Source organism: Hemicordylus capensis, chromosome 3 (genome assembly GCF_027244095.1).
Source record: "Hemicordylus capensis ecotype Gifberg chromosome 3, rHemCap1.1.pri, whole genome shotgun sequence".
In the NCBI taxonomy this organism is placed as follows: domain Eukaryota; kingdom Metazoa; phylum Chordata; class Lepidosauria; order Squamata; family Cordylidae; genus Hemicordylus; species Hemicordylus capensis.
This window is the reverse complement of record NC_069659.1, coordinates 166,668,870-166,683,290: the sequence shown is the minus strand read 5'-3', so window position 1 is coordinate 166,683,290 and position 14,421 is coordinate 166,668,870. Positions and strand designations below refer to the sequence as shown.

Sequence of the window (14,421 nt, the reverse complement as noted above, 5' to 3'; positions counted from 1 at the left end):
CTTGAGATGGCTAGCATGACAATTATTGGCATGTACTAGGAAAGATGAAATGTTAAAAACGTTACTGTAGAAAAATATTCTAAACTTATCCAATTTCTGCACATTTGCATCAAGCTTTCTTTCATTTTTTTTTAAAAATATCAGCCTATTTTTTCTCTTGTCTGCAATTAACAAGACACTTCTAGATAGGTTGTTGTTTGCATTCCACCCGCTTCCCTGCCACCTACTTCCTATTAAACAAGCACATTCTGCTGCCAAATATAACCTGAAATCTTTCTTTTCTGTGTCTGTTAACAGCTAGTCGATGGCGGAGTCTCTTCTCTACATCTGTCTCCTTGGCTTTTCCCTATAGCCCTGTTGCAAGGCTCACTCCATATAGCAATGGTTTTAACACTCCTGCCTTTTCTAAAACCTTCAATAAAGCAATATTAACACCTGAAAAGACAGGTAATGTTTGCCTTCTTACTAACATAGCACTGTAAGTTCTGTATAAATTCCTGCTGTTCCCGCTCCCCGCCCCCCTTCAGCAATTGAGATATTTAACTTGCTGACTGACTAAGGTATATGTAAGGGCAAGACTAGATGAGAAAAGGCAGTCATATGCATTGATGTATATGGCTACTCCTTTCCTGTATAGAACAGGGAGGGGTGGTAGTAATGTCTGTTTTTAATACCCTCAAAACATGAACAGTAGACGAGGGGAGCTAATCCTCCCCCTCCATGTCTTGTCAGATGAGAGGATTTAGCTCTCCTTACCCATGTACTTATTTTTGTGTGTAAAAGAAAAGTACCTACCTCACTTTATAAACACATATGACTGCCCTCTCTCAGTTTGGCCCTAAGAGCTGGGGGCCAAGTCTTGGCCTAGTTTAAAAATATTTTTTTCTAAATAATAAGAAAACTATTATTATTCCTCCTTTTTCTCATTTCTATTGAACATTTGTTCAGAGGTGCCTGATTATGGATGGCGTGAAGAATTTTCTTCCTCTGGAGAAGAAGCACAGCTCCTTCTTCAGTACTTCATGGGATATTTTCATGCATTATTACTTTGGGACAAGTTACTGTGACCTGTCCTAGCCATGACCTATGTGGTATCTGGCTGCAACATTAGTCCAGTACTGCCGGGCAGTGACCACAGTTTGGGAAGGACCTATGCATTCATTGAATGCCAAATGTTCTGTCTGGACAATAAAGATGCTATAGTAATTTATTGAAGGCAAGGAGGCTCTTCACATGATTAGTGTGTGCAGGGTATGCTGGAGAGACGAGTGCACAGGGGCCAGGCATGCTGGAGAGACCCCTAAGCCGGGAGGCTGCTTTTCAGCCTCCCAGTCGGGGTTCTACTCGTGAGTAGCCACAGAGCAGAGCTGCGCTGCAAATACTCACAATTTTTAAAAACAGGTTTAAGGGGCGGGCTACCTAAGCGGGCTAGCCACTTGTAAGCCACCAGGCTCGCCTGCGAGCCCGGTGGTTTACACGAGCAGCAAAAATTGGGCTAGGCTTTCCTAGCCCAATTTTTGCTGCTCGTGGGAATAGCCTCTCGGTGTTTGTAAACAGCAAGGCAACCTAGCATAAGGAAGGATGACATTGAACTATGAGGCTGTTCTCATGAGCAGCCAAGGCAGGGCCAGGGCAGCTAAGCCCGGGCTTGGCTGCCTGCGAGAACCGCCAGGAGCTGCGTGGCTCCCAGCAGTGTCTTGGCGGCAAACTCACCTAGGGAGCCCGCTGGCTAGCTGAGGTTAAGGGTGTGATCGTGACCTTAACCTGGGCTAACTGCTCATGTGTCAGCGCTTGCTGCTCCCTGCAGGCAGAGACACAGTCTCCGGTGGGGCGGGGGGATCTCCACAGTATCCCCACTTACGTGGTGCATTGTGGGATTTCCAGGGCCCAGGATGATACATTCCAGCCCCCGAACCTCTGCTCTGCCTGGGGCAGCAGCAGCTCATCTGGGCACATGATCCACACACCCAGCAGCTCTTCTCGATCATCTGCAGGGAAGGTAAGCTGCTGTCGCCTTCCCCGCTGCCTGCCCTCAAGTCAGCTCATGGGATCATTCGAAAGGGCTCTGTGTTTTTTGTTTGCACAGTGCTCAAGTAAAGGCACCATGTGAACAGATTAGTTCTATGCAGGGAGAAGGAAGTAAGGGAAGCACATCTTTGGTTATAGGTTGCCGTTGATTTGTTGGTAAACCTTGGGGCTATTCACACGATTAGCAAAAATCGGGCCAGGAGAGCCTAGCCCGATTTTTGCTAATCGTAAGAACCATCGGGCTCAGCTGCGAGCCCGGAGGTTCTTGAGCGGCTAACCCGCTCAAGTAGCCCACCCCTTAGCCCGGGTTTGTGGAACGAGTGCTCTGCAAACCCGGGCTATTAGATCATGAGTAGCCGCACCGCGTCTCCATGCCGCGGCTACTCATGAGAAGACCCCTGGAGGGGAGGCGAAAAGCCACCTCCCGGCTCCGGGGGTCTTGCCAGCATGCCCTGCGCACTTGCACAGGGCATGCTGGAGCTTGCGGGGGCCAATTGGCCCCCTCTCCCCCAAGCCCCTGCCGGCTCCGTCACAGAACCAGCAAATGTGTGGGTGGTCGATCTGGCCGCCCAGGGCTCCCTGCCCGATCGGCTGTGGGGAGAGTGGGCTCAACCTGCTCTCCCCGCAGTCTTGGAAAAAGCGGGTCTCATGGATCGTGAGACCCGCCTCCTTGTGTTATGGCATGGCTTACCATTTGGACTAGAGCAGAACTAGTGCTTTCAATGCCAGTTCCACAATTGTTTCAGCGTGGAACCATCTTTCAAAGTGGAGAATTAAATTTATGTTTGGCTAAACTTGATGGTTAAACCTAATGGATTGGAAATATCCAGATTTGATCTCTTTATCAATATCAAGAAAGAAATCACAAGCTCCATGCTCAGAATAAATTTTATCTTACTTTGCATGATCTTGCCCTTGTTTTATATGTGGAATATACATTTTCCAGAATTTGTGGGGTATTTTTAATCAGAGAAGCACTGTAGTGGCAGGAGATATATGAATAAGTTAGTGTTAGAAATGTGTGAAAATTCTGAAGGATGTGAAAAAAGAGCAGAGCCATGAAAGAACAGACACTGCTTCAGGCTTCTGCAGAAATTGCTTGTATATTTCAAATTTGTCTTTATCTCCATGAGGGCTAAAACTTTCTGGCTGGAATTCTCAGGAATTCAAAATCTACATTGGAATCTGTGTTGAGTTTTTCAAATGTATTCAGGACTGCTGGCAGTCTAGGCTGTGCTTGAACTGCAGTTTGAGCACCAGTCTAAGCCCGGGTTGGGAGTGGGGAGCTTTAAGAAAGAGGAGAGCAGGTCCTTACCGGCTCTCCGCTGCCCCATGCTGCTTCCTCATCCTAAGTATCCCGTGCAGCGCCAGCACACACATGGCATACGTGCATGCAGGGATGGACCTGCTCTCCTCTTTCTTAAAGCTCCTGCCCTCAACCAGGGCTCAAACTGGTGCTCAGATTGTGGTTCAAGTATACCCCTATTATAGAAGTCAAAAAATTCAACCTTGCAGAATTGAGTCTTCTGTGTCTCTTCAGTAACGAATTAACAAGCAAAGCACTAAGAGACAGCTTTTCAGTGGGCAGTATTAAAAGAACTTATTGATGTGAAAGAAAATGTTTGTGATAGGTCTGTTCAAATGTAGCTTCCTGTGTATGCGCTTGAAATGTCGCTTGAAATGTAGCAACATCCACTCCTTGTTTAGTGCCTAAGCTATTTGTTTTTGTTACTATTTTATAGGTTGTATTTCTAGAAGTTCCCCTCTCAGCCCCCAGTCTTCAATAGACAGTGAATTGAGCACCTCAGAAATAGAAGATGATTCCATCTCCATGGGATATAAACTGCAAGACCTCACTGATGTCCAGATCATGGCACGACTTCAGGAAGAGAGTAGGCTGCTATTCCCCCACCCTCTTCTTAAATGGTTCTTTGTTACTACTTTTAACCTGGTGGAAAGTGTTTCTGTAAGCTATTGTAGGAGAGGATTGTTTTTTAAGAAAGTGCTGATAGATTATGTAATTCGCAGTTGGCATTATTGCAGCTGAGGATGGTCTTTCCAGAACTATACATTATCTTCACATGTAGCTGGCTAGCATAGTATGTTTGGTTTTAGAAGTAGTACAAAGAAAAGGGACTTGAGTACGGAACTAAGTGGGTTTGGGGGTAATTGTGTATGTAAGCAGCAAGTGCCATCTGTCTTCTTTCATTGAAAGGCTCTGAAATTGCTTGTCTGATCTGCATCAAGAAGGTGTCATTCAAAAGCCCATGCCATATGAGTAAATATGAAAGGGGTTAATTTTATAAAGGCTAATCAAGGATTTTGGAAGATTCTTAAGATCTTCCAAGTTTCCCTTTTGCATTCAGCTAATTGGCCCAAGGCTCCCTCTACCCTCTGTTACATTTGAGGAGCTAAGCCAGCGGCAGGTACAAAGGACCTTGCTGGCTAAACCTGAAACCCCCACTGTGATTTTGGAAGAATTCAGGCAGTGGCATCAAGAAACACAATACACAAGAGCAATAAGGACTTGAGGAGGAAATCACAAGAGGCTGGAAGATAAAAGGAGATGCAAAGTCACTGGTAGAATTTCAAAAAGCACTCACAAATGTAATTTCTGTAATTCTTGGGAAGTGAGACCATGGGAGTGGGTGGTCCTGTGCAGCAAACAATGTTGTGTTTGGATGTGGGAGACCTGCATTCATTTTATCCATTCGTTTGGATGGGTTAATTAAATTATCCATTTTGCAGATGAGATGGTGAGAGGGTGAGATGGAACTAGTCACTAATTCTTGGGGGCACTACACATATGCATATGCATCATGTATTTACTTTGTACTTGTAACTGAATGTGTGGACTGTGCACTTAAGCAATATGAAAGTGGCATTTGATCAGTGCTGACACATTCACACATCCTGCAGTATTGGATGAACTTGTATGTGTGAAGTTAGTTCAGTTTCAATTGTGCCTAGAGAGACAGTGCAGGTGAGTCACAGAGCTTGTGGGAGGGCCCACATTCCTGAGGTGGCTCATTTTGGAAGCAGCGCTTGAGAAGACAAGGCTCAGTCAAGGGGTGCTTTGCTACCTGGTGTTTTGCAAACAGGAGTTTGCTAACAGATATCAAAGGAGTTTTTTCTGGAGTTTATTGGGGAGGCACACAAGCAGTTCCCTTTTATCACAGAGAGACACCCAGAATGAGGAGAAGGTGAGTACTACCCCACTTTTGTAATTTTCTTGGAGGACAGAGCTTAAAACCTTTAATTAGCTGATAACTGCAGCTGAGACCTAGCTTTCAAGTAAACAAGTTCTATATATTCTAAATAGTCAATGAAACTAGTTATGAAGATAGGATGCCAGCAGAGGAGGGGGTACTTCTGAGTGTATTGCATGGAGTATTGCATGTATGACTATTTGCCTGAGGGGCAGAAGCCATGGGTGTGCCCTTAGGACAAAGAGCTCCTCGCTCTTGGAGAACAAGTTTGTTCCCTCGAAGCCAAGGTGGCTGACCTGGAGAAGCTCAGGGAGGCTGAGAGGTATGTGGATGAGACCCTCAGGATATGATGGAGGCATCCCACTCCCAGGCTGACAGCTCCTCTGTTATCATGGAGAATAAAGATCTCAAGGAAGGAGGACATCATTCCGAAGAAGAGAGGAATGCTCCATCAGAAGGGACCCCTTCCTTGGGTAATGCACCCATATACTTTCACACAGAAGATACTCTGGGGGTTGTGGGTGGGAGGGGTCTCCTAGTAATGGATGATTCAATCATTGAGGCATACAGAGATGGGTTTGTGATCCGTATGTAGACTGCACGTTGACTTGCCTGTCTGGTATGAAGGTTGCAGATGTTACACAGTGTCTAGATAGGCTGTTAGGCAGTGCTGGGATGAGTCAGCTGTCATAGTGCACATCAGCACCAATGATGTTGGAAAATGTGGCCGGGAAGTCCTGAAACCAAATTTAGGCTGTTAGGTTGCATATTGAAGTCCAGGACCCCCAGGGTAGCATTCTTTGAAGTGCTGCCTGTTCCACGCGCAGGGCCAGCAAGACAGACATAGCTGAGAGATCTCAATGTGTGGATGAGATGGTGGTGCCAGGAGGAGGGGTTTAGATTTGCTAAGCACTGGGATACATTTTAGAGCAAGTGAAGCCTGTACAAAAGGCACAGGCTCCACTTGAACCAAAATGGAGACAGTCTGCTGATGCTTAAAATAAAAAAGTTTGCAGAGCAGCTTTTAAAATGACGCCTGGGTAGTTGTTGACAGGAACTGGGTGGTATCTGTTTCAGCAAGGAAAATCCCCTAAGATGTGAGGGTGCAAACCTTTCAGATAAACCAGAAAGGGACAGGGTAGAACCAGGAGGAGAGCAGACCAAACACATGACAGCTGGTCAGAAAGGTCAAATGACGGTAAGGGAGAGAGGACACGCCAATGGCAGGTAAGAGACTTGGTGTATAGGTGTTTATGTACCATTGCTATGAGCCTCTGAGCCAAGATGGGCAAGCTAGAGTGCTTGGTTGCTAATGAAAACATGGATATATTGGGCATAATGGAAACCTGCTGGAACGGTGAGAACCAGTGAGAAACTGCTAATCCTGGGTACCGCCCTGAGTACTCTGAGCCATTTTGGAAGGGCGGTATAAAAATCATATCAAATCAATACATACATACATACATACATTATATTCATTGAGGGATCATAGCAGAGATAAATAGCAAAGAGAAGGAGACTCTAACTGACTACCTCTACTCCCAATGCCACTACTGGAGCTGGATCTCCAACATATCCGCCCTGAGCCATTTTGGAAGGGCGGTATACAAAATAAATAAATAAATAGCATCTGCTAGGGCAAGTCTTGCTTCATTAACCTTTTGGAGTTCTTTGAGAGTGTCAACAGGCATGTGCATAAAGGTGATCCTTGGACTTCCAAAAAGCTTTTGACAAAGTTCCCCACCAAAGGTTCTTGCATAAACTTAGCAGTCACAGGATAAGGGGACAAGTTCATATGTAGATTGGTAACTGGTTGAAGGACAGGAAACAGAAGGTAGGAATAAATGTACAGTTTTCACAATGGAGGGAAGAAAGAAGTAGGGTCACCCAGCAAGCTGTATTGGGACCCATGTTCTTTAACTTACTCAAAAATGATCTAGAAATTGGACAGCCATGTGGCCAAATTTGCAGATGACACAAAACTATTTAGGGTAGTGAAATCCAACACAGATTGCGAGGAGCTCCAAAAGGATCTCTCCAAACTGGTGTGGTTCAACTGATGTGATTCAATGTAAGCAAGTAAAGTGATACATATTCGAACAAAGGTTCCCTACTTCACATATACACTGATAGGGTCTGAGCAGTGACTGACCAGGAGAGATTTCTTAGAATTGTGGTGGACAGCTCATTGGAAGTGTCAACTCAGTGTAGGGCAGCTGTGAAAAAGGCCAATTCCATGCTAGGGATCATCATCATCATTATCATCTACATTTTCTATCCCGCTCTTCCTCCAAGAAGCCCAGAGCGGTGTACTACATACTTAAGTCTCTCCTCACAACAACCTTGTGAAGTAGGTGAGGCTGAGAGAGAAGTGACTGGCCCAGAGTCACTCAGCAATTATCATGGCTGGATGGGGATTTGAACTCTGATCTCCCCAGTCCTAGTCCAGCACTCTATTATTATTATTATTATTATTACATTTATATCCCTCTCTTCCTCCAAGGAGCCTAGAGCGGTGTACTACATACTTGAGTTTCTCTTTCACAACAACCCTGTGAAGTAGGTTAGGCTGAGAGAGAAGTGACTGGCCCAGAGTCACCCAGCTAGTTTCATGGCTGAATGGGGATTTGAACTCGGGTCTCCCTGGTCCTAGTCCAGCACTCTAACCACTACACCACGCTGCTAGGAAGGGGATTGAAAATAAAAATGCTAATATTATAATACTCTTATACAAATCTATGGTGTAGCCACATCAGGAGTACTGCGTACAGTTCTGGTCACTGTATCTTAAGAGGGACATTGTCATGCCCTTGAGCTCCGACAACGAGGAGGAAGGGGAGGCTGGCAGCTTTCTGGCCGAGTCAGGAGTGTCTGAGGGGCAGAGCCCGACGGTCAGCGTTCCTGAGACAGCTGTGATGGATCCAGCTGAGGGTTTAGAACAGGCACAGCAGCCTGAGTCAACAGAAAGTGTGAGAGGCCAATCGGAGGAAGAACTAGGCAGTGAAACACTGTTGACACCAAAACAACGCAGGTGTTCTAAACGCAGGACGCAATTAGAAGCTGTAAGGAGGAGCAAATGCCTATTATTGAAGGCTGACAAGCCGTAAATTCTACCAGCTGAGAGCTCTCGGCTTGCTCCATAAATTACACCTCCAGACTCCCACTCATTGCTGAGTTTCAACGTTTGTCATTCAGCCAACATCGAGCAGCCGAGCCATGAACTTCCCTGGCCTTGGACCAGAACTTGACAGACATTGTAGAACTGGAAAAGGTGCAGAAGAGGGCAACTAAGATGATCAGGGGCCTGGAGCACCTTCCTTATGAGTCAAGGCTACAGCATCTGGGGCTTTTTAGTTTGGGAAAGAAGCGGCTGCGGGAAAACATGATTGAGGTGTATAAAACTATGCATGGATTGGAGAGTGGACAGAGATAAACTTTTCTCCCTCTCTCACAACACTAGAACCAGGGGTCATCCCATGAAACTGAAGGCCAGGAAATTTAGGACCGACAAAAGAATGTACTTTTTCATACAGCACATAGTTAATCTATGGAATTCACTGCCATGGGATGTGGTGATGGCCACTAGTTGTGATAGTTTTAAAAGGGGCTTAGACAAATTCATGGAGGACAGGACTTTCAGTGGCTACTAGTCTGGTGGCTATAAGCCACCTCCAGCCTCAGAGGCATGATGCCTCTCAATACCAGTTTCAGGGGAGCAACAGCAAGAGAGAGGGCATGCCCTCACCTCTTGCCTGTGGACTTCTCAGAGGCATCTGGTGGGCCACTGTGTGAAACAGGATGCTGGACTAGATAGGAACAAATCTACGGAATTGAACTTCTCAGGCTCAGAGGCTGAAGAACTGGGCCAATTTGAAGTGCCTGGAGAGGATGTTCTAAACTCTCTTGATGAATGTATTCCAATGCTACAACAAAAGAGGGAGATAAAATCTATATATACTAGGATATATAAAGTAAAAACAAACAGAAAGAATATCCAGATATTATTGATAATACATTTGATATCTCATATGAAAATAAACCCAATGACTTTATATGAATGAACATATACAATTTTAATTTTTTTAAAAAAATTAAATTGTTATGTTTTAAATTTCTTGTTTGTGTTTTTAACTAATGTTTTATTTTCTGTTTTTATTTTGTTGTAAACTACCCAGAGACGTGAGTTTTGGGTGGTATAAAAATATGTTAACTAAATAATAAATAAAATAAATAAATAAGTAATGGTATTCTTACAACATGGATGAAAGGGGTAAAACTCAGAAATAAGTTTCTTTATTTCAATTCACCACATAACAATAGTTCATTTATTATTACTAGAAAGACCCAGGCTAAGTTTGTAATGACTAAATTAGGTCATGACTAACTTGCTTCATTTATTTCAGTGGTGCTTAGTTGATCCTGTTATTAATATTAATTGTTACTAGCTAGGCCAGGCACAGAGCATCTGCGCCTCCACCAGCCTGCTTCTCCCCACTCCCCACTGCCCACTTATCTCACCCCCCCCCCCCCCCGCTGCCCAGCACTTTCTGGGTGGTGGGCCGACTGGCCCGCCACCTCCTCCCACCAACCCAGTTCCCGGCAACCAGCCAGCAACCTGCTCCCGCCGGCCGCCCCCCCCCCCACTTTCTGGTTGGTAGGCCAGCTGTCCAGAAAGCTGGTCCACCACCTTCTCCCATGCACCCAATTCCCGCCCGCTTGCCCGTCACCTGCTTCCGCCGGCCAGCCACCCGCTGGTAGGAGCAGCCCACTTCTTCTTCCCCACCCCTGCTTTCTGGCGGGCCAGCCGGAAAGCCAGCCCGCCACCTCCTCCCACCCGCCAATCCCCGGTGGCTGGGCCGGCCCGCTGCTGCTGCCTCCTGCTCTTGGCATCCAGGCCAGGCTGGCCTGCCACCATCTCCTTCTGCCGCCCACCGCCTCCTGCTCTCGGCAGCTGGGCCATGCCGGCCCGCCGCCACCTCCTTCTTCCAGCACAGCACAGCCCATCCCAGTCTCCTGTTCCCAGTGGCTGGCCAGCCTGGCCTGCTGCCATTGTCTCCCCATCCCTGTCGCTATCCCCCAGGCAGCTGCTCTCACAAGAGCTGTCATGCATGGGATTAGCAACAGGTACGCCTAGGAGAAATAAATATATAGATAGATTATTTCATTGTGAATTTTTTTTTTTTTAAAAAAAACTTGTTTAAAGACTAAAATATTTCAAAGGCTTATGATAAGATGAGGTATAATGTAATCTATTCTGAGACCCAATGAAATAGTTATGTTGTAAATGGATAGAGAACTAATTCTTTGCCTAAATATCCTACCAGTTCTTATATTGCATTTTCAGTATATGTTTAAAAATGCAATATATGTAATCTTAGTACCACTTCGCATTAGTAACTTCATATTCTGAAAAGGAGAACATATATGTGAAAATGACTATAGCCCTATTCACAAATTATGATCAACGTAAGTACAATTTGTGTATAAGGTACACACATACAGTTATTCACACCTTATGTTCAACACACATATGGTAGTAAATTTCCTATCTCTGCCCTGAGTTTAACGGGGCATGAATCCAGGTTCATTTTTAAAATGAATGCATGTACAATCATTCACACAAAAACAGGTACATGTGTGCAGACACAATAGGGCTTATATATACAACTTTACATTGAGTCTCTTCACATGATCACATGAGTCTCTTCTCAGCGACTTGAATCTGTCCATCCATTCTCATATTATGTTTTCATATTTCTTATGGACATGGTGGTGGTTCGGAGGAATGCTCCAGTGTCTTCCCAGATATCTTGTAGAAAGTGACTCTGGCAGGGATGGAAAGTGTGGTGTAATTGAAAGGTCTTGGCTACATAGTACACTAAAATGTCACTTGTCTTACACTTTCCAGGTCTCAGGCAAGACTATGCTTCTACTTCAGCATCTGTATCAAGGAACAGCTCCAGTGTTTCCCTTCATTCGGGCAAGAAAGGGACAAGCAGTGACCAGGAATTTGATCGCTACAGCCTTGAAGATGAGGAAGAAGAATTTGATCATCTGCCACCCCCACAGCCTCGGCTTACTCGTTGCTCCCCATTCCAAAGAGGAATTCCCCATTCACAGACTTTCTCCAGTATTCGGGACTGCAGGAGAAGCCCAACTTCCCCATATTTCCCCTCAAATAATTATCAACAACAACAACAACAGTATTATTCTCTCCAGGCCCAAAATCCTCTTGAACAGCAACCAAACAGGATTAATGGAGGTAAGGTTGGCACGCTTTTCTGAATATGGATTTATTTTGCCTCCTCCCTGCACTTCCCTGCATACTGTGAATTTTTCCATCTTTTATTTCAGGGATGGCCAATTTTTGAATTATCCAGGGCCAGTCCAGTAATGATGTACATGAATCGAGATTTGTGCGCTGATTTAAAGCTCAGCTGGGGCACCTTTAAGAGTGAGGAGAGCAGGACTGTACCTGCTCCTCCTCTGCTTACTCCTTCCTGTTACAGTGGCATGCCCCCCAGCACCTCTCACATGGTGGCAGCAGTATGCACATGGCTTCTGTGAATGTGTGGTGGCCATTTGTGTGGTCAGCATGATTGCACAGAGGCCATGTGTGTGCTGGCGCTGTGTGAGGGGTGCTGGGTGGCATGCCATCGCAGCAGCAGGAAGCTGAAGCAAGCAGTGGAGGAGCGGGTATGGACCTGCTCTCCTCACTTTTATTTTATTTTTTTCCTTTATTGCAATAAGGTTGCAATATATAGACATAACTGAGGATAATAATAATACATGTAATTATAACTAAAGAAAAAAGAAAGAAAAAATCCTTAACACAGCTTAGCATAATAGGATACAACCAATGCAGGAGAGAAAACGAAGAGATTTTTAAAAACAAAAAACCCACCTTCTTCAAGGATATTTGACTTATGTTTCAAAGCATAACCAGTTCACTGAAGTTTGACCAAACCAATAAGAATTCTTCTTCTTTACCTTGACGATGGAAAAAAACCCCAGTTCAAATGCAGACAAAGAACGCATATCAGTAATCCAAAGTTGTAATTCTTAATAAAATGGACAGGAGACCATTTTATTTATGTATTTTTCTTTGTAAACCACTTTGTGAACTTTGGTTGAAGAGTGGTATATACATATTTGTAGTAATAGTAGTAGTAGCTGAAGTAATTCAGGAGTAAAATTGTCCTTCCAGTGTATAAAATCAACTTGTGCACAAATTCCACCAAGTGTAATACCCTTTATATTATCCGAGTCTCTAATAGCACAAACAAAGGGTTCTAATATCTTATTGAAAAAAGAGAAGATAGAGAACATCCCTGGTGAGTACCCCGTTCTAGCCTAATTAAAGGGGATAATATACCATTGGTGATAACTCGTGAATAGGGAGACCTGTATAGTACAGTAGCCCAAGTCAAGAAATTTGGGCGGGGAAACAAATTTGATCAAAACATGAAGTAGAGTGTCATTAGTGGTCAATAGGGTTGCTGGTGCTAAGAGTTGATGCCATCAGGAGCTGCATCTCCAACACTAGTTGTAGGACTTGTATAGGCATGATGAATGAAAAACGGGGTGGAGGTGGTGTCTGTTGCTAGTGATAGCATTTACTGTATCACTTGTGGTTGTATATTTATCTGAGTTGCCCTTCAAAGATGGTGGAAATCAATAGGCTCTTGAAATTGTTCAGATCTAGGGAGTCTACAGTAAGATCAGCTTTCAGTTCCTTCTAAATGGATGAAGATTAGAATAAATCTTTAAAATGTGCTAGTGTGACATTATGGCTCCAAGAATAATATGTCAGTCAGGAAGCCCCTAGTTGGAATCTTGCCTCTACTGTTAACTCAATAAATGGCCTTAGGCACACCAGTTTATCTTTGTCTCAGACCACTCTGTATTATGGAGTTAGTGCTTTACAAGGTTGTCCTGTAGATTGACAACATTTACATAGATACAAATTGTATTTTTAATACCCACTAATGCACTATTTAAATGCTCAGCATTATTATTATTACTACTGTATTATTATTATTGTAAAATGGGTTTATTAAGATTTGATTGATTTAAGTGCCTTCAATTCGGTGTCAACTCTTAGTGACCACATAGATAGATTCTCTCCAAGATAATCTGTCTTCAACTTGGCCTTTGTGGTGCAAAGTGGTGCATTCATTGCTGTCGTAATCGAATCCATCCACCTTGTTGCTGGTCATCCTCTTCTCTTTCCTTCAACTTTTCCCAGCATTATGGACTTCTTGAAGGAGCTGGGTTTTCACATAATGTGTTCGAATGATGATAGTTTGAGCCTGGTCATTTGTGCCTTGAGTGAAAATTCTGGTTTTATTTGTTCTATGATCCATATGTTTGTTTTCCTGGCTGTCCATGGTATCCTCAAAAGTCTTCTCCAACACCAAAGTTCAAAAGCTTTTTCTATCTTGTTTCTTCAAAGTCCAGCTTTTGTATCCATAGAGTGTCATAGGAAAAAAACATTGTCTGAACAATTCTAATCTTTGTAGTTATAGACACGTCACAGCATCTAAATATCCTTTCCAAGGCCTTCTGCTACAATATTCCTCATCAGCCACCTAATGGGACAGCAGGAAAGTTACGTGCCAAGGGAGCAAGAGGTTGCTGGTTCGAATCCCCACTGGCATGTTTCCCAGACTATGGGAAACACCTATATCGGGCAGCAGTGATATAGGAAACTGCTGAAAGGCATCATCTCATACTGCACAAGAAATGGCAATAGTAAACCCCTCCTGTATTCTACCGAAGAATACCACATGGCTCTGTGGTCGCCAGGAATTGACACCAACTCAACGGCACAACTTTACCTTTACAATTATGTTACATTTATTTTACTGGCTGAATACCTTGGTGTAGGGTTCAGAGGCTTTTCTTATTAATTATACATTAAAAGCAATGTATAATCATGAATCTAAATAATAAATAACTGATCATGACAGTCAATGCTCAGAAGTTGTTTAATGTGTTGCAGATGTAGTTGTTAAAAACAACAACAGTGTTTCCCTTATCCACCACTCACTTTTATTTTCTTGGCCTCAGATTCCATCTCATCCACCATACAGTTTTGCTTTTCCTTTGTCATCACGTCCCAAATTAATATAAAATGTCAAAATCTAGAAGTGCTGTTCTTCCCACCCCTAGCTCCTCACTG

General features: G+C 44.0%; 1 protein-coding gene across 3 annotated transcripts in view; it reads left to right on the top strand.

Moving 5' to 3' along the window:
- Window positions 1–14,421, top strand: part of SLAIN1 (SLAIN motif family member 1) — a 61,621-nt gene that overhangs the window by 32,143 nt on the left and 15,057 nt on the right. For 2 of the 3 annotated variants that reach the window (XM_053311294.1, XM_053311297.1), the window contains 3 exons: window positions 298–447; window positions 3,771–3,920; window positions 11,146–11,499. In XM_053311294.1, coding sequence (XP_053167269.1) covers window positions 298–447; window positions 3,771–3,920; window positions 11,146–11,499 — 654 coding nt within the window. The remainder of the gene's footprint in view (window positions 1–297; window positions 448–3,770; window positions 3,921–11,145; window positions 11,500–14,421) is intronic. The other variant, XM_053311295.1, reaches the window with a different exon arrangement.